Source organism: Strigops habroptila, chromosome Z (genome assembly GCF_004027225.2).
Source record: "Strigops habroptila isolate Jane chromosome Z, bStrHab1.2.pri, whole genome shotgun sequence".
Classification (NCBI taxonomy): Eukaryota; Metazoa; Chordata; class Aves; order Psittaciformes; family Psittacidae; genus Strigops; species Strigops habroptila.
Window position 1 is genome coordinate 5,357,979 of NC_044302.2, and position 25,384 is coordinate 5,383,362.

At 38.2% G+C, this 25,384-nt stretch overlaps 1 protein-coding gene across 4 annotated transcripts in view; it reads right to left on the reverse strand.

The window, feature by feature from the left end:
- CDH13 (cadherin 13) overlaps window positions 1-25,384 on the reverse strand; it is a 509,619-nt gene that overhangs the window by 98,302 nt on the left and 385,933 nt on the right. For all 4 annotated transcript variants that reach the window (XM_030469853.1, XM_030469854.1, XM_030469852.1 and 1 more), the window contains exon 8: window positions 19,973-20,113. In XM_030469853.1, the coding sequence (XP_030325713.1) occupies window positions 19,973-20,113 (141 nt within the window). The remainder of the gene's footprint in view (window positions 1-19,972; window positions 20,114-25,384) is intronic.

Sequence of the window (25,384 nt, forward strand, 5' to 3'; positions counted from 1 at the left end):
CAAGTGAGTACACTAACAATTAATTGGATCCTAACGCACATTTCCAGATACTGATTTTTCAACTGGGCTTGCCAGTTGTGAGGGAAATCATTTTAAGGGACAATAAATACCATTCTATTTTTATACACAGCAGTATGATATATTGTAAGCAGTCACCCTTACTCTCCTTGGAAGGCAGAAAAATGCGGCGCTTGCAGATGGCTTGAAACATATACTATTTCTTGCTTCTGAGTAAGCTCATAATTAGAACAGAAACATGATGAAAAGTTTTAATGGAGCTGTAAACTGCAACAGGAGGAAAAAAAAACCTATTTGAGGTTAGAACAAAATCTTTTTTTTTTTATCTGTTTAATGCTACTTTTGTGCTGATGCTGATCATTATATTTATTACTAAACTGGAACATTCCAAAGTGTTAACACCTGACTTCACTTATTAGAAAGGCAATCACTTTCAGATATTCAGCTTGGTGATTAATATGTAGATACCTAATTTTTAGTGAATTAGATCATGTTGTATCAATTTGGTGGTCTTTAGGATTTATAATCAAACCCTGATGACATCTGATTAATGCCAGGATAGGCTCCCTGAACCTTGTATTATTCTTGTTTCTTTGGAGCTCAGACCATGGCAGGCTGATTACCCCCATGATTATCCGGAATAACTGGGGCCAGAGGTTAGCTAGAACCACGGAACATATTTAATTCAATCAATTCAGTTAGTGAAGCAGCTGGGGAAAAAAAATATTCCAATTGCTGTAACACTGCATTAGAAAATTTGCCCAGGATTTCTGTGCTCCAGCAGATAAGCATTTTTGCTTAATTTCTAATTTAATATTCTGCTGGGGTTTGCAACTTAAATTACTTGTGATATTTTCACTCATAAAGTCAGGGGCATTGAGCTTGGAGAGGGAAAGGAAAACCAGAGGAAGAAGAGCTGCCTATATTAACCTGTATAATAAACTTTTCTCACAGGCACACACTCTTTAATAGTTCAGTAGTGTTTTTTTCTGGTTACACACTCTAGTAGGTGGTTCAGAAAAGTCCTCTTGGTTCTCTCCATTTGACCCTTTTGTCACTGACAGATTTTAGCTCTTCCTTTACTTTTTGTAGATTTTTAATATTGTTTAGCTGAGTACCACTTTCTTTATCTTATAAACAAAGAGACTTCAATCAATTGTGATACGCCACCATCCCACATGCAGACAGTCCAGCACCTCTGTGTGTGCTCAGATGGAGTCTGGGGGAGCTCATTAAATATACCAGCATTGTACTTCAGCCACTTGAAGCAGCAAGTACTATGTCTGGGATGAACCATAAAAGAGGACCTCTTACTATTCTCTGAAAGCCTCAAGGCACTTCTCAGATGAATACAAATGCCAAGCAGCTCAGTTTGACTCCTGCTAGTTAGTTTTGCATCCTATATAACAATCCCAAGTCTGCTGATACACGGATATTCCTTATTGTGAGTCCTGAGGCTACTGCCACAGTTACTGACTGCCTTCTGATCTAGAGACAGGCTGGTTATCACAGTTTCAGTGGACTAATGATGATGGAGAGCTTTCACTACATTTCAAAATAAGTCAGTGCACATCAGTCAGTCTCTTCCACATCAAGGCACAGGGCCAGGCCACAGTTGCACAAAGTCTTCACCAGCCATAATACTAAACTTTTTTCTGCTACGTATGGGACCCAAGTGCTGTCCCATGGTTAAGTGCTAACTGCAGCCCAGAGAGCACAGAATCATAGAATCATAGAATCATAGAATAGTAAGGGTTGGAAAGGACCTTAAGATCATCTAGTTCCAACCTCCCTGCCATGGGCAGGGACACCTTGCCCTAAACAGTGTGGTCCAAGGCTCTGTCCAAACTGGCCTTGAACACCGCCAGGGATGGAGCATCCACAGCCTCCCTGGGTAATCCATTCCAGTGCTTCACCACCCTCACTGTAAAGAACTTCTTCCTTATACCTAATCTAAACTTCCCCTGTTCAAGTTTTAACCCATTATCCTTTGTCCTACCACTACAGTCCCTAACGAAGAGTCCCTCCCCAGCATCCTTGTAGGCCCCCTTCAGATACTGGAAGGCTGCTATGAGGTCTCCACACAGCCTTCTCTTCTCCAGGCTGAACAGCCCCAACTCTCTCAGCCTGTCTTCATACGGGAGGTGCTCCAGCCCTCTTATCATCCTCGTGGCCCTCCTCTGGACTCGCTCCGACAGCTCCATGTCCTTTTTATGCTGAGGACACCAGAACTGTACGCAGTACTCCAAGTGAGGTCTCACAAGAGCAGAGTAGAGGGGCAGGATCACCTCCTTTGACTTGCTGGTCACGCTTCTTTTGATGCAGCCCAGGATACGGTTGGCTTTCTGGGCTGCAAGCGCACACTGAAGCCGGCTCATGTTAAGCTTCTCGTCAACCAACACCCCCAAGTCCTTCTCTGCAGGGCTGCTCTGAATCTCTTCTCTGCCCAACCTGTAGCAGTGCCTGGGATTGCCCCGACCCAGGTGTAGGACCTTACACTTGGCTTGGTTAAGCTTCATAAGGTTGGCATCGGCCCACCTCACAAGCGTATCAAGGTCCCTCTGGATGGCATCCCTTCCCTCCAGCGTATCAACCAAACCACCCAGCTTGGTGTTGTCGGCAAACTTGCTGAGGCAGCACTCAATCCCACTGTCCATGTCACCAACAAAGACGTTGAACAGGACTGGTCCCAACACCGACCCCTGACAGACATCACTTGTTACAGGTTTCCAACTGGACATCGAGCCATTTACCACAACTCTTTGCGTGCGGCCATTGAGCCAGTTCCTTATCCACCGAGTGGTCCATCTATCAAATTGATGTCTCCCAATTTAGAGACAAGGATGTCGTGCGGGACAGTGTCGAACGCTTTGCACAAGTCCAGGTAGATGAAGTCAACCGCTCTGCCCCTGTCCATCAGTTCCATGGCTCCATCACAGAAGGCCACCAAATTGGTCGGGCAGGATTTCCCCTTAGTGAAGCCATGTTGGCTGTCACCAACCACCTCATTGTTTTTCATGTGCCTTAGCATGTTTTCCAGGAAAATGACACAGGAACTGTGTAGCTCTGCAATATGGTATTGCCACTGCTAATAATAGGCCGTGTTGCAAGTTTGCAAGGCCTCAAACCTCAGGATGGGCATTTGTCAGGCTTGTTCTGCCTGAATTTTCCTTGACCTACCTACATCATATATTGTAAATTTGGACGTAACATGGGGCTTCAGACCAAAGAAAAGTGAGCAACATGTAAAAGTGTGTTAGCAAATACATAAAAATGAGCCCAAATAATTCCAAAGGGAGGAAGAAATTGCCTAAATGAGCAACATATTTGTCCTGGCAAAGGACTCAAATTGCTGACAGCTTGCCATAACACTCCTGCTACAAACAGTGGAATGGAACCACAAACTTTACAACCCAGAGGAACCAGGAAACGTTGAGAGTAACAGCAGGAAAAGGGTAGAAGCTACAAAGGATGTGTACAACGGTTTTATAATGTCATGTTGTCACTACTGATTTTTTTTCTGAATAGAAGAATTCTTGTTTTTTCTGCAGTAATACAATCGGGATTAATAATTCAAGTATTAGGATGAAGTTGGATTAGTTTTCAATTTTGCTACCAGTAAATTCTTGGCTTTATAGTTAAGGTGAGCTTCCCCTTTGCCCATAAACAAGACTTTGAGTGTAGCATTATAACACCAGTTTTCACTATTATTTACAGAAGAAGCTAGTTCTAGAAACTAAAACAACTTTCCTGAGCAAAGCAAATAAAGTCTCCATTTTCCCTGCAAGCAACAGAAAGTTGCAATTTAATCTTCTGCTTGCCCATGGAGAGGATCCATTTTCTGTACGTTCCTTTGGGGTCTTTTGAAATGAAAAATGCTACATTATTATAAAACATTCTCTTAATGAAACTCTCTCTGAACTAACTCTGGAATTTATGAATCTCCTCCTGAGCCCCTGTGTACATTTGCCCACAGCACAAAGTCTGACACAGCTGTCAGACTCCCTTACCTTAAGAGAAACTCAAGGTAGGAACTGCAGGATAATTTCAGGTCAGAAGTTAAGTGTTTGAACAGAGAGATGGGTAGAAGGTCACAATGTGCCTAAATGGGACATAAAGCTCCCCATGCAGTGTTTATAGATTCTCATTTGTGTATGAAATATCCTCAGCCTGTTCTGTAGCAAAACTCTAAACAAATAAAACCACCCAAATGATATAATCAAATTCTCCATATTAAATACAGAACCACATGTATAGAAGAAAAACAAACAGCAGCAAAACCCCATCAGGTCAAAATGTTCAAAATATATATAGTCTTCTCATGTGGTGAGGATGAAAGAAGAAGGAACCAAATATAGCAGATGTTAGTTTTGTCATTTACTTTCCTACTGGAAAAGAATCGTGGACAATAAAGGCAATTTAATGCTGCAAAACCAGCAAAACTGTGTTGAGATGTGTAAAAAGTAGTATTGTGTGCAAGACAGAAGCAGGAATTGTTCCATCTGCTCAGCACTGGGGAGCCCCAGATGTATTATAGCACCCGATTCCTGCACACAGCATGGAAAGCAAAGAGCCATTGGAGTGGCAGACATCTAAAGCTCATGGTCTTGAGCAAACGTGTGTAATAAATGCACAAGGGGCTGTTGTAGATAAAAGGGTTGTTTATATGTCACCTTCATAGTGGACAAGGCCAAGAAGTGATGGGCTTCAGTGGAGAGAAGGAAAATTCTCATCAGAGATGAGACCAAATTTGCTACTAGCTGGATAACTACAGTACTGTAGTGGATTGCTAGGAGATCACAGAGACTGTGTCTTCAATGCTCTTGAAGGAAAAATAAGGAAATACTGGAAATTATACAAACAGGAAGGAGGGACTTGAGAATATCTGAAGAACCCTTCCCCTGCAGGTTTCATTACAAGCTCAAATTCAATAATATATACAGAACAGAAAGGGGAACTAAACACCTTTGCATAGTTTTCCAACATTTTTCAGGTCCACGGTGCTAATTTCCTGAAGTTCACTGGATAGCCAAACCCCATTTTTTTTCTGTGCCCAAAACAAGTGATGGGAAGGAGTTCCCTAACTGAGATTCCAGTCTCAAACTCCCTATCAAACAAGACTCTTCATTACACTGGATTTGGTGCTGACAGCTAGAGATAGATACAGAGTGTAACTGCAAAATCACATCTGCCCTCCTTACTGCAGAAAAAAAGATGAAAATTATGCTGGCATTTGCTTCCCTAGATGGTCATATTCTCTTTTGGCAACAAAATGTAAGGAAAGGGGAGAGGAAAATAATTACAATTTCAGCTTAGGGAAGATTTAAAATGGAACAAGAATGGCAGAACCAGATACCCAAATCTAATTATTTTGAGACTGTCTGCCACGTGGCCATCATAAAAAAATACCTGCTCCAGTTACGACTCCACCATTCTTAGTAGTGAATTAACAGCTCTTTCCTAGAAGTCCCACAGGGACAAACTGCTCCTACTGCAGAGGTTTCTGATGAAAATTATGCTTTTTTACAAATCTCAACCATTACTTCATAATTTTCCTGAATTGTCTGGCAAAGAGGTATTTAACGGCCTCCATTTAAATTGCGGAGCAGCTATGAAATGAAGAAAGCAGATTGATTCACATTCTGTTCCACTGCTTTCTTTGCCAAAATGATATTTACCAGAGAAACGGGGTAAAAAAAAAAAAAAAAAAAAGAAAAAAACCCCCCACAAACCCTAAAAAAACACAATCTGAGCCTGAGAATTCTCTTGTCAATTTCAAATCATCGAAAAATTTTACGGCTTGCTTACAATATAAAACCTTAGAAATAAGGTTTACAGAACAAATTATGCCAGAACTCCTAGGGCATATTATCCACTTGTTTCTGACATGGAATTAGTGCAAAATATCACCCTTACATTGCCCACAAACCTTGCCAACAAATAAGACTGGCGATAGGCTGAGCACACACTGTCTGGGATTTTTATACTCATTTTTTTCCATGGAAACACGACTGCTTCATGTGGTTTTAAGCCTCCAGAATTTTATTCCATCTAATCTCTGTATTGTCTTGTTTAGTTTGTTTACCACTTCCAGGGACCACCTGCTATGTTCCTAGGCTGCCACAAGGCAAAGAAAACACACCTTCAGGAGTGCTTAGAGCCAGATGATGTGACCCCTAGCTACAAATTTCCCTAGCTGCACACAGCCTTCTCACCTGTCCCACTTAGCAGTCATTATTTGTCCCTTCCTTGCTTTTTCACAACTTGTTGCTAAACTTCTGCTAGCATTGTAAATGCCAACGAAAAAAATTGAACGTTAGCTGTGTGCCGCCTCAGTCTGTCAGAGAGGACAGATAGTGTCCTCAGAGCCCACCTGTCAGTCTTCAGTGTAGATAGCAAGGGAGATTTCCAATTGGATCCTGGGTGTTCCAGTGCGTAGGTTTTGCTGAATAGCCTTGAAGAGATGGGATTTAAATTGTATTGAGGGTATTAGTCTAAAGTGAATGAAGTGGAGGATATACTTCTCATTTATATCCCCAGAGTGATAAATGTGAGAGTGTAATTTTTTATTTTTTTTTTTTCTGAGGCAAAGGAAATGGGAAACCAACATGGAATTCAGACGCATGAGAAATAGCTTATGAATTTAGATGATAGTTCAGCAGAAATAAATTGTACATCTGTTCATTCATTTTAATAAAGCAGGGAAATGACACACTGCTGGAGCCTTTTGAGAATGCCGGTATTTTTAAATTATGATCCTATAATAGTAACATTAACATTTGTAAAGCTGCCCATACTTTATGAACTTAAGAAAAATAAGCTTATGGAATAAGTGAGCTTCAACCTGTGGTCTGGACTCTGGGCATTTAAAAGTGAGTAAGGTGCTTCCTGAATATTTACAAATTACTCCAGGAAAGACATTACAATAGTTTTACTATGTAATACAGATAACCGGCTGTGCAAGTGTTCACAGACTATGCTTATTATTTCTGAATAAATAATTCAGATGTGCAACATGTAGCTGAATGCATTTCTTTCTGCTGACTAGTACCTAGAGTTTGCATTTATAGGCAGCTACAGTCTAGTACTTCTGTTTGAAAATAGTGTTTTAAAGAAAGAAACTAGATGCTTTCCTTGGCTGTGTGTATGCAAGTACCTTCTGCTGTATTCAGACAGGCTTATCACCTTTCTCTTGCATCTCCCATAACACAAAGACAAGAAATGGGAAAAGTTATGAGTTGAATACAATTGCTTCATTGTTTCTATTTGACCATTATTTACAAAGATGACATACAAATTTAAGAAATAAATGAGACTGCAGGGGACCACATTTTAAAAGCTTGTGTTTTGAATTTCCAAACAGATCACCAAGGGAAATAATGAATGAAGAGTTCAATAGTAGCTGTGGTGTTTCCTTTAAAAGCACAATTATTAAGATCATTAAAATTCCCTTTTAATCGATTGCATTAAAGCAATTGCTACCAGAATAAGAGAATCTAAAACTGATTAGATGGTCACATATTATCTCATTGATCAACTGAGATAATCCTCTTCCAAGAAAAAGAAAAACAAGCAACCCTGACATCCCTGGATAGTGGTGAAGTTCAGCTGAAATCAGGTGCCAGAATCTGAGATTTTCTTTGTAATCCACCCTTCACTCTTTCCCACTAATATGCCAAATGAGTCAAGAGTGCCTGCTTAAATATTTAATTTTCCTAAAGCAAAGACTTCACAGAGGCTATGTTGGAACCCAATATTGCTAAAAGAGGTACCTTACTGCTAACATCTATATCTATATCTACCAGCATGTGAGTGTGTTTGTGTGCTCTGTATTGCTCACTCCAGATCCAGCAGGCAGTCCAAAAACAATCTCAACAGGCAGTCTAGGTAAACAAGACTTATTGTAATTTGGTTTTCTCATGAATACAGAAGAACTGAAGAAAAGAAATACCTCTGGGACACAGAAGACCCCTCGGCGAACACTTACCATTGATGGAAACCATACAGATTTATTGATTGGAACTGCATTTTAATCATATGGCTGGAGGAAAGAAAACAGTTCCTAGAGACTGCCAGTCAGCCCCAGCATGGGGCACGATAAAACTGTTTCTGCCATTGATATCAGGCAGTGGCTATGTTAGAGTAAAAGGACATTAAAGAGTTCAACATCTGCAGGCAAAGTTATATTTATTTACTCATGGCTTCAATTATTATTTAAGATGAAAAACTTGAAAAGGTCAGAGCTGCTAACTTAGAAAGCATGCGTTTCATTTGTCTTTAAACATACACTTTTTTCCTAGCTTAGTTCACCACTGAATCAATTAATCTGGTACAGTGGTCTGTTTTCAAGTACTGGCTGTGTTATTTTCAAGTAGACAAATAAAACCAAACCAAATTTTATTTTTGTTTTAATCCATATTAGAAAATGCAATTTTAGGACAATGAAACATCTGGTCCTCAGTTTAGGTAAGCAAACATCTGTGGGCATGTGTTTCTATGTATATAGATATGCATACGTATAAAACAAGATTTACATTATAGAGTAATCCTATGTTCACATTTCCATGGAGGACTTTGGATGGGAGCCATCTCTTGGATAGAGACAGCTAAGAATATCAATACTATAGACAAATCTCTTTCCTTGATGTTATTTCAGCAAAAGACAACTGTTGGTTTAAATTTGGATTTATTTAGCAGGATTGATTTTTCTTATGTATCTTTTGAAAAGTTTCTCACATAACTCCTTACATTTTTCAAACTTTTCTTTTTTAACTAAAAGATTGCTTTCAACCCTTTAAACTTGTTGAGGACAGCAGCACTCTCCTTACCATCCGTCTTCTAAATGAAGAAAAATCATTGATCTAAGAATATCTGACAGTACTACATAACGTATGTGCACTGCTGGCCTCAGTGACTGAAGGTGGTGGAAACAAATGAGCTGAGGAGGACAAAATAAAGCATAAAAGAAAAAAATAAGATGATGTGTGGAAGCAGAGTGTGATGGTACTCGGTTTATAGAAGGCAGGCAAAGAGTATACACAGACTTTTGCGAGTCGTAGCAGTCAGTTTAAGTCATGAAAACAGAATGGTGGTTCCTAAGGGAGGCAGACAGGGAAGGCATGAAGAAGAATTCACTGGGGGACAGCATTAAGGAATGGAAAAAGGAAGATCTCCCAGAAATAACATGAAGGAGTGAAAACACGGAGCACAAAGAGAACTATCAGATGAAAAAGGTCAGAAACATAGTTTTTTATGAAATACAAGAAGAATTTTCCATATGAAAGGACAGCGGGAAAAGTGATGAACATAAGAACAGTGAGAAAGGGGACATCACACTTGGCAGAAAGGATTCAATGGCTATATCACTGAAATCAGTCTCAGTGAAGTGGGAACTGGAAATGGGAGAAAAGGAGCATTTAAGGGACACTGAGTGTTCAGGCTCTGCAAGTCAAATGAGAGGCTCAAGGATTTTGGACAGGAAGTAAAAAATAATTTAATTATTAAAATTCAGAGAAGGTTCCTCACAGGTTGTTGACTAACTACTACGCTTGAAGGAGATTAAAACCAAAGTGTAAGAGTATTCTGTGTGGCTGATTGATGCAGCAGGAAGAAGGGATTTTGAAGGATTATGCAAAAAGACAACAAGAAATTTCAGCACTGGGCAAATTAAGTATCAAGAAGACTAGAAAAGTAAGTAGCTGGAAGAAACATTCCACAGTATGCAGAGAAGTGAAGAAAAATATCTCTATAAAAGCTTCATCAAGCTAAGTGGAAGAGGAGAAAAGGAGTTAGAACACAAGCTTAGAAGGACTGGCCATAGAGCAACAGTATTGGAGGGAAATATGTGGTCAGGTAACTAACTGGGATTCAGGGATTTTTCATAGCGATCAAAGTCTAGACTGGGAAAGTGGGGATAATATTGGGACTCTGTACTGGTGGGATTATACTTTTTGTTGTGACATGTGGACTGGGAACACAGGGGAAAACATTTGTAAAAACAAATAAATATTAAGTGACTGTTAGACAGCTGGCTAGAGAAGGGGCTACCCTTTAAGCAAACAAGCATCTGTGACTCTAAGACAAACAAGTCCTGGAAATAAGCCAAAGTACAAGGATATATATAAATTACACTCCTGAACAGTTTTCTTCAAAAGAGACTGTAACTGCAGAGTTCTGTATGAATCCCCTAATCTGTTGTGGGGTTTTTTTTCTCTTACAGGTCTCAACACCGTTTTTATTCTAGTAAGTTCAAGAGATGATCAGCTCTACAGTATTTTATTGCTTTCCAAATGAGTGTCTTTCATAACACTTACTAACAGTTTTACTTGAATAAATATAAAGCTCCTTTTAGTATAGTGATTTTTATCGGTTCACTATTTTAATGTTTCAGAGCAGAAGGAAAAAGGATATTTTGTCTAAATAATCCTGACATTTTGATTCGTTTGCACAGATGGTTAGCAAATTTTGTAGTAGCCAAATCAGTTTTAATGTTGCTGACAAAAATCTGAAAATCTCACTTGTCAGTGAAGAAATTGATAAACAGATCATAAAACTCATTCCACTTTAGTGGAATGACCTAAGCAGTCATATAACTATTATTTTTGTATGAGTATACTTCAACTTTATAAATCCCTTCTACTCATATAAACTGCAACCATGATACCAGCTCACACATATTGTGTAATTGCTATTAAATAGGGTTTTGTCTGGAGCAAATTGAATATGTGAAGATCTATAGTGTGTTATCTTGTTTAATCCTACTTTAAAAATAGAACTCCTACAGATGCTAGTGGCATATTAACAGTGTGGGTTTCTTAACTCATGGGATTAGAGTGATGCTTTGCTACGCATCTAGCAGTTCCTCTATTTATTACTCCTCAAATCATCTGTGCTGTGTCAGACAAGGAGATTTAGAGTTCTTGGTGTTTCTATTAAGATTCCACATTCCACATGTGAGGAACTGTAACCCTTTGTGTACATAAAAGTCCCTTCAAACCACACAAAATATTTGCTGGCTGCACTACAAAAGTAATTCCTGGTCATCTATTCCCCAGTGCCTGCCTACCAATTTACATACTGTTGAGGCTGAAGGAAATAACGATGATTTAGAAGCCGCACTGCAACGATTACCCTGCATGGAAACCACAGTGTTTCTACACAGAACTTAGGATTTCACTCAACTGGACATTATGTAGTCGAATGAGGTCTCCCATTTCAGAACCCATAAGGTAATTTGACACAAGAGACTGCTGCGTTCTGTCACGTCTTGACCTGAAAATAATTGTGTGAAGTTTCTTTGAAGTTTGCATGTCACCTGCCTGAACTCCGTGCTGAAGGTGGAACTCCTTGGACACTTAATGAAGTACAACATGTTATAAACTCTTGGAGAAGAGTGAAATAGTAAATTTCCAGAGGAAAAGAAAAATAATTTCTCAGGCAATAGACTCCAATTTTAATATTTATATTTACATTAAAATTGAAATCTCTAGAAAGCACTCCTAATTTTATTTGAAGGCAACTGCAAAATTCCAGCTGGAGAGAACATGTTTAACCGGAAAATCACATAGCCATTCCTAGCAAAGATTGATAATAATTATGTTTATCCAGCTTCTCTGAATAAGTGGGCCAAGAGTAGTTCTGGAGACATTACATTATCTTTGTTTAGCTTGTGCTTCTCTCAAGAGCCTTTGTTTGAGCCTTCCTTCCTCTTTAATTCCTACTATCCAGTTACTTGCCCAAATGTATTTGTGCTAGATGTAGTCAAAAGTCTTACTGCTATTGTTTGCTCTGTAATTCTGACCTTAATATCTATCGTAAAGTTCACACTTCATAGGCCACATTGAGGATGCATATTAGCCTTCATTTCTTGTAGAAGAGAGAAATAAATTACGGGTTTATGGCTTTTTTTGTTGCACACAGTTCTTGGATATTTGCTGTTAGCAGAAGCAGATGGAAAAAGTCTTCAGAGGGTAGCATTGGAATGGTTTTGTGGTGAGAATTTACCAGCTATAGTGAGAATTGCTGTTATTACCACCGAGTTTGCTGCTGACTTTCCAAGCATAACCTAGGGGTTACAAAAGGCAAGGGCTCACACAGAGGTCTACATCAGGACTGCTCTGATCAGCTGATCACAACAAATCAAGGAAACTAAATAAAGGGCAGGAAAAGAACACTGAAAACCAGAAAAGAGAAAAGAAAAGGACCAGCAAAAATACAAGTTTCCTATGTGAGCTGACTTGGAGAACAAGAATCCTGGGAAAAAAATTAGATCTGGAGAAACAGTGAAGTGCCTTTGTGGTCTTCCCCAGTTTCACACTGTTAGAGTGATCATTTCTATTCATAGAACCTTTCCTTTACTTATACAAGTGTTTCTCTGCTGCTTTCAGATTATAAAGCAGGCACTCTGTTGTTTTATGTACCACTGAAATGTGTTTATCTGGAGATTAAATAGACAACTTCATGTATTTCATGACCTTGGTGGAGAGAAACAAAGCAATGAACTCACCCCTCACAAGCAAAGATAAATGTAGAAGTCTGCTGCCTACTGCTATGCAGTGCATCCAGCTCTAATTATGTGATAAGTGGATGGACTCAGTGTTAAACATATTTTGCAAAAGTTCTTGAACAAAGTGCTTACATTGGTTATGCAGATAACTTGCTGAAAGCCACATGAATACAAATTATCATGCACACAATATGAATCTGGATGAGTACAGGAAACACTGGTCTTCCAAACCCTGTTTTTCTGCTGAATTGTCCTCTATTTCAGCCAATGCACAGAATAAGCATGTTTGTTTTTCTTTCTCTCTTTAAAGTTATTTTATTCTTACTTGTAATGCTAAAGCAAAGTACTTGTTTTTAAGGTCATTGATAATTCAATCCTGAGTGATGCTGAGCATTTTGCATTACACAAAAAACCTCAAAACAGATAATTCTGGTAACAACTGACATTCAATATTGAAGAAGACAAAAAATAACAAAAAAGGTAATTTCATTAGCCAGATTGTTTAAATAAGTCTTCCAGATGTCCTTAGCTTGGTATCACCACAATATGGTTCAGAAATATTAACAAACATTCTTGATCACAGGCATTTTTCCAAGTTACTTAAAAGTAGTTAGGTTAAGACAACAAAGACACATTTGGCATTCTAATCCTTGAACCGATTTCCATTATTTTTCATGACCAGAGAAATTAAATTCTGCCTTTCAGGTGTGAAAAATATACCAGCTAATGTCTTCCATTTGTTTTTAAGGACGCTTTTGGGCACCTGGAGCTTCAGATAAGTCAAGTGTGTTAGTGAACTGCTACAAGGGTATGAAGTGGAAGTAAAGCTGAGTGAAAGGTCAGTGCAAATATTTACCTAGTGTAGGGGGCTACTGAAGGTTAATATATGCTTTAGGAGCCTTCCCAGCTGTATTAATAGCTCTAGAAAAAAACAGAGAAGATCAAAGAGCTCATCTCTGATGATCCCTAGCCATCCCGAAGCTGCCAAAGTTCGCTAACATCTGTAGAGGCTTTGCCCTGCTCTGTTGAGTTTCTGTATGAATTTTGCTTTCTCTGCATGTAAATTGTCTCACAGTCAAAAAATGGGAGCCAAATGGAAATTCCAGTGTGCATTTTGTTCCTGTGATTTAGCTAAAATGGTTTTATTCATTCCAACTCTTTTTCATGACAAAGCAGTACTGGAGGCAGTTTGCTCTGATTTGAACAGGCTGCTAGAATTTGAGAGTCGTTCCCATAACATTTAGGCCATAGTACAGCTCTATTTCTTAACTATTAACCTGTTAATAGCTTCTTCTCATCTATTCAGATCTGCTTCTTACTGCTCAAGTCCTCAGCTCAGTCGTCTGACCTCCTGAGCATGAGAGAATGGTACATGAAACAGGATAAAGCCAGCTCAGCTTGTTGTCATCACCTTTCTGAGCCACTCTGGCAGCTCCTGTATTTGCCTCTATTCAGTCTAGCTGACGGAATGACTTCCCTCCCAACAGGAAAGTGAAAGAGGACTGGTCCCCTGGCCATGATCCTGAACTGTGTGTTAGTCAAAGGACAGCACTCTTTGCTCATTTTTACATGCAACTATGGTCCTTCCTAGTGATTTCTGCAAGTCAGATATAAGAGTCTAGAGAAAAGGAATCATCAACCATTAACAGAGTTAATGTCCAAAGGCAGGGTTTTGCTCGCTGACAAGACTCACAGAGAAAGGAATAAGATGAAGTAGGAGTCCCAAAGGGCAACATTTTCACTGTAAGACAAGGTAAGAAGGACCAGGGTTGATGTTCAGATCACAGAAGGGAAGGTGAGATCTGTTGTTGGTTTTAAAAGTAAAAACTAAATGGACAGGTCTGGTCCGTAAGGCATGTCTAGCATGGAAAGTAACAATATCATCTCTGAGAGAGATATTTTTGTAAAAGAATTATAGCAAGGATGGCCAGGAGGAACCTTAAAAGTGCTTTATATCAGTATTTGGTCCTCAACATGATTTAGCCAATACCAAGAATCAAGACAGGGACTCTCAAAGCTACAAGCATGTTTCTCCACAGCCTGAGCTGCAGAATAAATCTCTCCAGATAGTGCTCTGAAAGTCTCGTATCCTCTTTGAACCATCAGCAGACGGAGATACATATTGTACTCCAGGGGCTGTTCTACCCCAGAGGGTAGCATAAGTGAATCAGAAGACAGTGCTGTAAGCCACCATAAATCATGGTGGCAAGCAACCTATTCACTTACAGGTCTCTACAGGAATTGATGAATCATTTTTAAAGCATACATTAGTCGTTTATTATGCTTTTATAAACCGTTTAACAGGAGGTATTCAAAATGTGAGGAAATCATACTTTAAACTTAAGACTCAGCACTAGTATAACTCAGGTTTCACTGTGCTGATGTTTTGTTAAATTACACAAATTTTTTTCTCTTCACAGGAGGCAAGCTTCTTTATTTAACTGGAAAATTAATTTCTAAGAACACATATTCAAAAAATCTCAACTACAAAAAATATTTTCCCACATCTTACTCTCCCTGATGTGACAAAACTCTTTCCATATTACATTGCTTTGTCCCAGAAATGGATGACATTGAAGGTGACACTGAAAGTGGCAGAAAGAGGAATTGTCTCAAGAATGAGACTGTTCCCTGGCCAAAAGAAGCCCCACTTTCTTATGCGCAACTGAAAGTGCCCTGACAAGTCCCACTACTTTTCAGTGTCCCACTACTTTCAGGCATGTACTGCTGTCCCAAATCTGTGGTGAAGGACAGATAGGAGAACTAGGTGGACTGCAGGAAAATCATCCCCTTAAGCTACATCATTACATTCTTCTCTCAAGTGCCTGGTGTAGTTTACTAAGGAAAGACAATATATATGATATTAAAGGAAAATAATGTATGACTAAAGAGCAGCAATGGAAGCTTCTTCCTTGGGAATAGATACTTTAAAAAAATCAGGACAGAAGCCAGAAGACAAATATACTCAGTGGACTCCCAGTTTTGAGCATGTACTTTACAATCAGGAATGATGTAAGACCAGAAGAAAGATTCGCTGGACTAGATTTTTAGAGGAGGAAGAGTAGACAGGAATGGGTCAAATCCATATCTTTGTTATGTTGAAACAATGTCTTTTTCCTCCACTGGTTTTAGGGAAGACCTGGGCAGAACCATGACTACAGGAACAGATACAAGAGAAGGATTTGCCAGCTTGTGGCTTCCAGCAGATGCTACACTGTTAATTTTTCATCACACTTCAACCACAGTGTCACTATAGTGAAAGTGAAGTAATTGTGATTACTTCAACCACAGTAACTACTATGTATTAACAACTATATCGTTAATATAATCTACTAACTATAGACTAAAATGAATGTTTTGCAGTCACAAAACACTGTCGTGGTCAGTCACCAATTGTTAAAGTGACACTAGAAAGTAATTCTCATGTTTCTTAATGTGCTAGGTAAAAAAACAATACTTGGCACCATTAGTGTTCACTCAGTCTAACTCATTCCCGCACAGTTTAAATATCCTGCAGTACACAAACCAGGTATTAGATTTTCTAGAATGATCAATTCCTGTTCCTTGCTTTGCTTCATTTCTTACTTGCACATAAGTAATCCCTTGCTGCTGAACAAAAGCTGAGCCTAAGGCTTTAACTTGCTGGAAAGGAAATGCCAAATTGCTCTTTGTGATACAATATACATGCTGTATTCAGTAATAATTCACAAAATTAATTTAAAAACTTTCATATTATAGAAATAGGGTTGTAAATTTCAAAAAGAGGTCACTAATTTTACAAGTATCTCTATTTTCATTCTCTATAATTTAAATCTGGCACAATATCCCAGCCATTGTGACCTTTTGAAAGGTAGACCTTGTTACCTGGGATTTTTGGAGGAGCTCTTAAAACATTGCTCTTTTAGGCATTAGAGATTAAATTATTTAAACCCTCAGAGGGAATAGGGTACTGTTTGCATGTCTGAATGGATTTTTGCACTGTTCAGAGCTTATTATGAACAGGAAGGGAAGGTTGGAACTACATGATCTGAAGGTCCTTTTCAAACCTAACTATTCTATGATTTTGTGATTCTATATATATATGCAACAGAACAAGTCAGATATTTTGGAAGTGTGTAGCATGATAGGACAGGAACAAAATAATTTACTGGGCTGAATCCCATAAAGCAGTATCTCATACATTAACCCATCAAAGTACCTGACAGGTACTTATAACCTCAAGGGCTAAAACTATTCCTCTGAACTAAATGGAAGTGCTGTGTTGGATCACAACCAGGTTGCTCAGCTTCTTCTGTGATCATGCCCTACAGCATCAACAAATTTTTCCCTAAGCATGAAGGCCATAACTGCATCCGAACGACATGGGTGTGGAGTGCAGGTTAAAAAATAGCAGATGTAAAAATAGATCCACTAGATAAGTGCCCCCTTTTCCAGCAAGGCCTGCATAAACCCAGTTGAGGCTATTGAAAAACTGCATAAAGCAGCAAAGGAGCATTTAAACCTCTCTGAAAAACATCAAATAAAGTCCATTAATGAGCATTTTGAATAGGTGTGTAAGAACCTGACCTCCCAGGAGTAAATATAGTAAATAGGAGTACACAGAAGTGCATCATTGCTTAGGGTTAGATCCCTAAGCTTGTTTCTGGGTAAAAAAGAGGAAGAGATTGGTCAAGTGTCAAAAGACAAAATCCCTCTTCAATGGACAGAGCCATGTTCATGCATGGCTGAGGTCGCCTTGCACCGAGGAATCAAAAAAATATCTGCTAACACATATAGGACTTGGAAATAGAAATACAGAAAATTTCAACTTTGGAAAAAGCTATGAAAAAAATCATTAAACGTTTGCCTTTGTGTTAACATTATAATGTTAATAATATATATATTTACTAAGAAACATATAACAATACATTCTACATTCTACAAAACTCCATTTAGTGCACAGTCTGGGGTACCCAGTGTTGCACTCCTCCAGTGCCCTGACTTTTAAACTATCCAGCTTTCATAACTTCACTGGCTTTCACTGTGTCAGATCAGGAATGTATTTAAACCCTGTGCTTACAGATGAAAAGAACACATTGAAAACTTGGCTTAATTAAGCTTCATCAACAGCATATGACAAATAAAGGCAGAGCTATTTTAGGTGGAAATTGTACTGTCAGAAGAAAACATAGGTCAGTAAATAAGCATTTGTTTTATAAAAGGGAAAAATGCATTGAGAAAAAATACCTTTATATACAAGAAAGACAGCTGGGAAAATGTGTTCATGCCATAAGAACCCAATCCTAAAGCAACCAATCTCAAACTAAATAAAAGAAGTTGCACTTTGAAATCAAACCTTCAGATTTAATGAATTTGAGCTTTCTACTTCAAAAGTTATCTCGTAGAATATGTCTTTTTCTTTCAAGTCTTATTCAAATCAAAATTATTGCATCGTGTGGTATACAACTTTATTTAAATACAACTAAGTACATTACGCAGTAAGCCAAATAAAGTGGTATTAGCTCTATTAATAGACACTCTCCCTTCGCTTACACTTCTTATTTTAAATAGAGCATATGTTTCTAAAGGGCCCTGGCACCATATGTCTAAAGACTGATTTTTCTTGCCTTATTCATGGAATAAGAATATCCCTTAGCAAAGCAGAGGGAAGATTTCTGAGGTCATTAGCATCTCTAAATAGTGAAAAGTTCAAAAACATGTCACGATGTATTTAAAAAGAAAGAAAAAAAGATGCCTCTATGGGAAAATTTGCATGTGATATAAAGTACAAGAAAGCAACATAATGTTGTCTCTTCACACCTGTTATTTTATTTCTATACTGAGACCACCAGACTTTCAAGGGTACAGGGTACCTTTTACTGTCTGAATTTCCACAGAAATAGATACTGTCTAGGCAGGCCCCCAAGTTTTTTAACATACGTGCCCAAATTACCAAACTCTGAAGTCAAACAGGGTATACAATTATAGGAAGATTTCTTCAAAAGAAGAAATCTCAAAGTCTGGAAATTCAAGTAGGTATGACTCTGACTGACATGAATTGCTATCAATATTGCTTAATACAATTACTTCCTGTTTCTAAATCAACTGTTTTCCTTTTACATAGTGCTGTTCTTTCCAGAGGGCTAAGAAAGAAAAAAAAATATACTATGTTTTAAATATATTTTATCTATTGATTGTCAGGAAACAGCTTTCATACTATTAAAAGCTTGATCGAAAGGGTAATTCTAAGTGAATTAATAGTTTGATAAAAGCCACTTAGGTATCACCTGGGGACTTAAAAGGTTTGAATGAGGCTCTCCATGGTACTTTCTAGGTGACTGAAATGTTCTTGCCAAATCGTTTTACTGAAGTAATCATAGCAATTGCCAGTGATTAGTAAAAAATAATATTCCTGTTGGCAAAAATTGTCATGGTTTCTTGTTTCTTCTTCCTTTTTCTAAAAAAAACCAAAACCCTTCTCTAACCTTTTTTAATCTGGTTATCCACTTTCAGCTATAAAAGAAACAATTATTCAAGTAAAATTGCAGTAATTTGTTTCAAAACAATCTGTTGTTAAATCGCTAAAATTAAGCCAGAAAGAAAAAACAAACCCAAGGTAAAAACATACCTGAAGGAGAAACCCAAGACTTCTATGGAAGTAGGCTTTCCTTTTCTTCTCCTAAAACTACCTTAAAATCAGCACCCCTCATGCTTACTTCTCATCTTTTGGGAATATTCCTTAAAATCTGCAGAGCCTCAGGAAACTTCTACAGCAAAATCCAAACTAGCTGTTATTAGGTAAAACTTTTGACACTGCCTCATTCTCTCCAGATACCAGAGGCAGAAAGAAAAAAAATTAAAAAAATCAGATTAATAATAAATGTAGGAAAGGGAAGGGAGCAGTGCGAGAAGGGCAGGAAATTTGGTAGATGCTTTGCCTGAAACCAGAAACTTTGCGGTAGCACTATTATACTCTCCTGCAGGCAATGAATATCTTTTGGTTTGGGTTTGGGGTTTTTTTGCAGACTTTCAGCATTCTTCAATGGAATTCAACTTGCAGGGGAAAAAGCTTTCCTTGCAGATTCCACCTGTAGGTTAAATCTAAAGCTTTTAGGACTAGAGTTTCATTACAGAGCTGAATGAAATGTTCAGTTCATTGAGATGTTCAGTTCATTGTTCAGCTAGTGAGACTAGCTGTCTCACAGGTGAAGCACTGAATCCAGGACAAAACATGTTGCTTTCATCCATGTTGCTGACCATCAAAAGCCCTAAGCTGGAATGTAGGCAAGAGGGATTTTTAAAATTTATTAATGTAAAAAAAGAAAAGAGCAGCTCCAGGAAAGTCTGTCACATTGAGCTAAAAACATGTCTTTAAGTATTCTCTTCCTGTAAGGAACATTTTTATATTTAGAAATAAGCCAATTACAATTACATACACCATTTTGTAGAACACAAATGGCAAACTCTTACCTCCTTCTTGGTAAATTCTGGTGCATGATCGTTTTTGTCATCAATAAGAATAGTGGCGGTTGCTGTACCAGTTAGTCCCACATCATGACCACCCAAATCCTTAGCTTCAATAACTAATTCATATTTTGGGGTTTCCATTGTCTGAAAAAAACCAGATCAAACCAAACAAACAAACAAAAACAGAAAAAGAAAGGTTAAAAAATCCAACCCACAACAGACTACAATCTACTTTTAATTCACATTAAAATAATAAATAAAAATTCTAAAACTTAATTTTACATGCTAAAACATAGCATAGAAAGAGATCACAGTTATCACAGTGTTTTATCAAATCACAAGCACAGCTTTCTATAAGCTTCAGCTGCTGCAATGGAAACCTTAGTTAGAATACAGTATGAAGGAATACTGTGAACACTGGTAAACAGTACATAATCTATCTTGCTATTTAAGGAGATTATGAAAAAGGAAAGAAATTAATATATACCTGTACTTAAAGAGCAAGCTTACACTTCAATGCACCAATATTTAGCAGCTTGCTTCATCAGTGTTATAATGGGTATATAATTAAATACTAATGTCACAATCTACATATAAATTCACTTTATTTTATTAAGTCACATTAATTCTGTTTATTAGCATTTAGAATGGTAATATAAGTTTGCTTCACTGTAAGAAACAAGAAAGCAGTTTCTAAAATGGGCGACTGTCTGTTATTGTACAAAGCAAATGTGTACAATAAAAGTAATGATTTACATCTACGATATCCAATTCCTACGGCATGGTTACTTATCTAACTGCCTACCTATTGTAGAACCAGACAGCATAGGTCCATTGTAAAAGCCATACTTAATTTCCCTCCACTGGAAGATACCTATAACTTGGAAAAAAAATTGTGGCTACTGTTCTGCAAGGGGAATGCGACAGCATTTCTAATTCACCTCTTGCATCAGGCATGAAAGTACATCTGTTTGCAAGCTGGACAATGGGGTAGTAATACATCCCATCAAAAGGAGCTACGGTCAGCATCAGAATCTGCTCCCATGGAACTCGTAGAGAATTTTGATGTGGATTTCATTGGAGACAAGACTGGGCATTTAATTAAAATGAATATTTTCCCCATTTGTATGGCTGCCTTGAAAGGAATCATCTGCCCAAACACCATATGTGCTGCGTCATCAGTGGAGGACACAGATGGGAAAGTGCTTCAGCCACCTTTAAAACAATACGGTAAAAATGTCACATGTGTTCAGGAGCGTTTTTTCAAACTTTGAAAAATAAGCCTAGATCGCAGGGGCAAAGCAACATAGTGATGCCTGAAAGGGTGGTTAGGGCACCGCTGCTACAGGGCTGGTTTAACCGCACCGCTGCTAGAAGCCTAATTTAACCTCAGACCAGCTCTAGTGGCTAACTATGTTTACAAGAACCAAGGTTACATATTTTAGACATCACACATTCTCTATCCTTCATCTAACACTTTTCCAGACAATTAACATGCAGTGAGGCAACTCGTGTGAAACTCCATATAACAACACAGTGATCTCTGCCTACCACCCATACGTTGCCTTATAAAGCAGAATCAAAGAAGCTGGAGTAGGGCTTATACCATAGCAGAGAACATAAAACGGTTTGGGTTGGAAGGGACCTTTAAATGTCATCTAGCCTACCCCGCCCTGCAATGAGCAGGGACATCTTCAACTGTATCAGGTTGTTCAGAGCTTCATCCAACTTGACCTTGAATGTTTCCTGGGATGAGTCATCTACCATCTCTCTGGGAAACCTTTTCCAGTGTCTCACCACTCTCATCATAAAAAATTTCTTCCTTATATCTAGTCTGAATCTACTCTTTTTTAGTTTAAAACTGTTACTCCTTGTGCTATCACAAGAGGCTCAATTAAAAAGTCTGTCCCCATCTTAAGTCTCCTCTAAGTACTGAAAGGCCACCATAAGGTCTCCCCAGGGCCTTTTCTGGGCTGAACAACCCCAGCTTTCTCACCTTTTCTTATAGGAGAGATACTACAGCCCTCTGAGCATTTTTGTGGCCCTCCTCAGGACTCACTCCAACAGGTCCAGAGGAGCACATGTGAAAAGGAGCTCCCAATTCCTTAGTACTTGTATCCTGAAGCATTTTTAGGCCACGAGAGAAGCAACCACGTCATGTGTTCATCAGATCACCTATTACAAAGCTATTTATTTGCAAGTAAAATCTATGAGTCAAGCCAGAAGATGTATTTAGTTCTAAAAACATACAGACTACTTGAAAATCAGATGCCACTGCCACGTAGAGAATCCTAAGAAATGGATTTTTTTAAATTTTACAACATTATTCCATGAAATTAATCTCAGAAGACAGCAAATCATGAACAGGATTTTGATTTATAACATCATAAATATGCACAAAGAAATATTACTGACGTGTCCCAGACACAAATTCAGATGACAGAGTAGAGCAAAATTTGCAGTTTTCATACATTTATTTTCTAAAATGTATTCAATGTATTAAAACCTGAATGCAGCTTCTCCCCCCCCACCACCCCAGAAGCAGTTTTGTCATTATTTTGATTAGGAAGTTGTTATTATTGTATGGAAAACTTGCAAAGCCATTTATCACTTCATGTTTATAAGCCTCTTTGCTCAGACAGAGGCCCATTTTTATTCACAAATTGGCCTTTTTCCTTTAAAAACTATCCCATTTTCTATTGAAAGCAGGTCCATTTATGCCAGAAATTGTGTCTACTGCAGCAGAAATTTCTGTGACAGGAGTCTAATGTTTAAGCTCACAACAGAATGTGAAAAACATTGAATTTTGAGTAGTATTTCATATCATTATGAATACTTCACACTTTCCTGCTATGCAACACTTTCTACATCTAGTTCTGTCACCAAATATTTGCTTTGTTAGAGAAAGCAACTCCTAACAGATCCAAACCCAGAGCAAAGGCATGTTCCCACTCGACGCTCTCTTTACATAAGGAGATCACACTTAAAGGACTTTTTAGCATTTCTCATACGTTAGCCCAGCTAATTCAGGCATTAGTAGCAATTTGGATCTGTGTAATTTGTCACACTACTGGTAAATCCTGGTGCACGAGAATGGAGATCCGTGGACAGCGCGTGGCTCCCTGTGCTCCTACTAACCCGTTTCTCAGCTGATGGCAATGTGGAGGGCCTGGGTCTGTGCTGGAGCACCCCTCAGGCTGGAGGCTGCAGTGCAAGATGCCACAGCAGCTCTCTGGCTTTTTCCTCTTCACTAGGCTCAGGACCTATACCCCAGTACACGGGATAAAAGGGGAGCACTTGGTCCCACCTTGTGAGAAACGAGTGTTCCTGGAGGGGGGCAGTGGAGAAGAAAAGCAGCCTTCTTTCACCTTCTCCATCCCTGCTACACTGTGCAAGTTAGGCATATATATACAAATATATATACCTATATACACATATGTATAAATATATACATATGTATATATTGAGCAGAACTCACTACTGGTAACATTTTGAGACCCTTCAATTGCTCAGACTATTGTCCCACCATGATGTTGCCCGTCACTAAACCCAGGCCTCCTTCTTCTCAAAGCAGTGCCCTATCCCCTCTTGCAAAACCAATTCAATTACTACCATTTGGATAGTGAGATGCTAGCAATATAAACCTGCAACAACTCTCAACATAAAACAGATAATAGATGATTTTAATAAATGAACATTAAGTCACTGCTTCTGTGGCTTATTATTTATCAACTGTGACTTTGTGGAGTGAAACACTGTTGAGAGGGTTTGCATAATTACAGCAGGAGAACCATTCGTGTCCCCATAAATTTTCACTCCAGTCATTTAGCCACGGCAGGGGTGACACTAGCAAATTGTTTGGTTTGCCAAGGAGGTGAGCTGTGTCTTGAGTGTTTTCCCCTGAAGGTCCTCCCACTGCCATTCTCACCAGTGTTAGCATTCCTATCAGATTTCTCTCCCCTACTGCCTTGACATAACTGGTTCAACACTAGTGAAGCAATGAGAAGCCAGAAAGGCACTTTTTCAGATTCCTGACAAAACCAGCAGGATCCAATCACAACAGAAGGAAATAAACTGTTCAGTGCACTACGCACAGGTGGAACAAAGAAAGTGGTTACTTTTAGATAGTGCTGAATGAAACCACGTAATGATGGACTCCAGAAACAATTTCTCTAGTGTATCCTCCTGGCTGGGTGTCTTCCATGAAATGCCTATAGCTACAACTTCATCCACTGTTCTACAGTTATGAATTACACATCCAGAAAAGGGAACACTTGGTATCAGCACACCCAAGCCTTCATTTGATGCTTCAGTGCTTCATCTAAAACAAACTGGGGAAAACAGGAATTCCCAACTTCACATAAAGTGCTAAGTTTGCTAAAATCAAAGCGAACAGTATGTGGGAAGCAAACACCACACGGAATGTTCAAAACTCTTGTAAGGATTTGAAGTATTCTTTCAGGCTATCTTAATACTTATTACCAGTAGAGAGGAGCGTTTACTGTTTTGAGGATATTACTATCTTCTGCAACAATGCAACTATATCTCAACACTTCTATTTATAATTCTGTTTATAAACTACGTATTCATGCATAATACTATATCAATAGTGTTCTATCATATCATAGTTGTTACTAATGTCTTCATAATACTGAGAAAAAAAAAATTCTTAGGATTTGAATAATTTCAGTTGACGCTAAATAAATGCTTATGCTCATTTAAGATGATAATCGCATATAGTATGTACTGAATATCTCATATTAAGACATAATCAATGTTCTTGTTGAGCAACAATATCAACATTGAATCTGTCATTGTTGCAGACTATGCTTTCAGGATTTTGACAAATATAGAACAAAAAAAATGAAGCAATGTGAATATTAGCAGCTCTAACAGACATAATGCTTTTATAATTATAATATCAGCACATATTTTAAATGCTAATTGCTGCAGTGTAAAAAGGGGCATATACACAAAAGCTTTGCATTCAGAGCTTGAATTACAGTTTGATGAATACAAAAACCCAAATAATTTTGTAATGTAAATCCTCTTTAGCTTACCAATTTCCATTTTTTTATATCACAAAGAAAGGTCTACAGTTTAATCAGTGCAATAATGTACTCCTGTTACGAAGAAAATCAATACCTATTTACCTCCCATAGGAGACATACAGTTCATAGGTATATCTGGAATTCAAAGGAAGACTAAATTTTCTCCTTTAGGAGCTGATGTTTAAAAAGGAAATAAATTGCTCCAAAATGCTTAATATAAACAGGTTTCTTGGCCAGAAATATTTGTTTTCCATCAAGGGGAAATCTGTTACTCTTTAATACATATGATGTATAGATCAAAACTTTTAATTCTTTGTAATGTCATAACTATATGGCTGATATATATGGATATGTTTGGTTTATT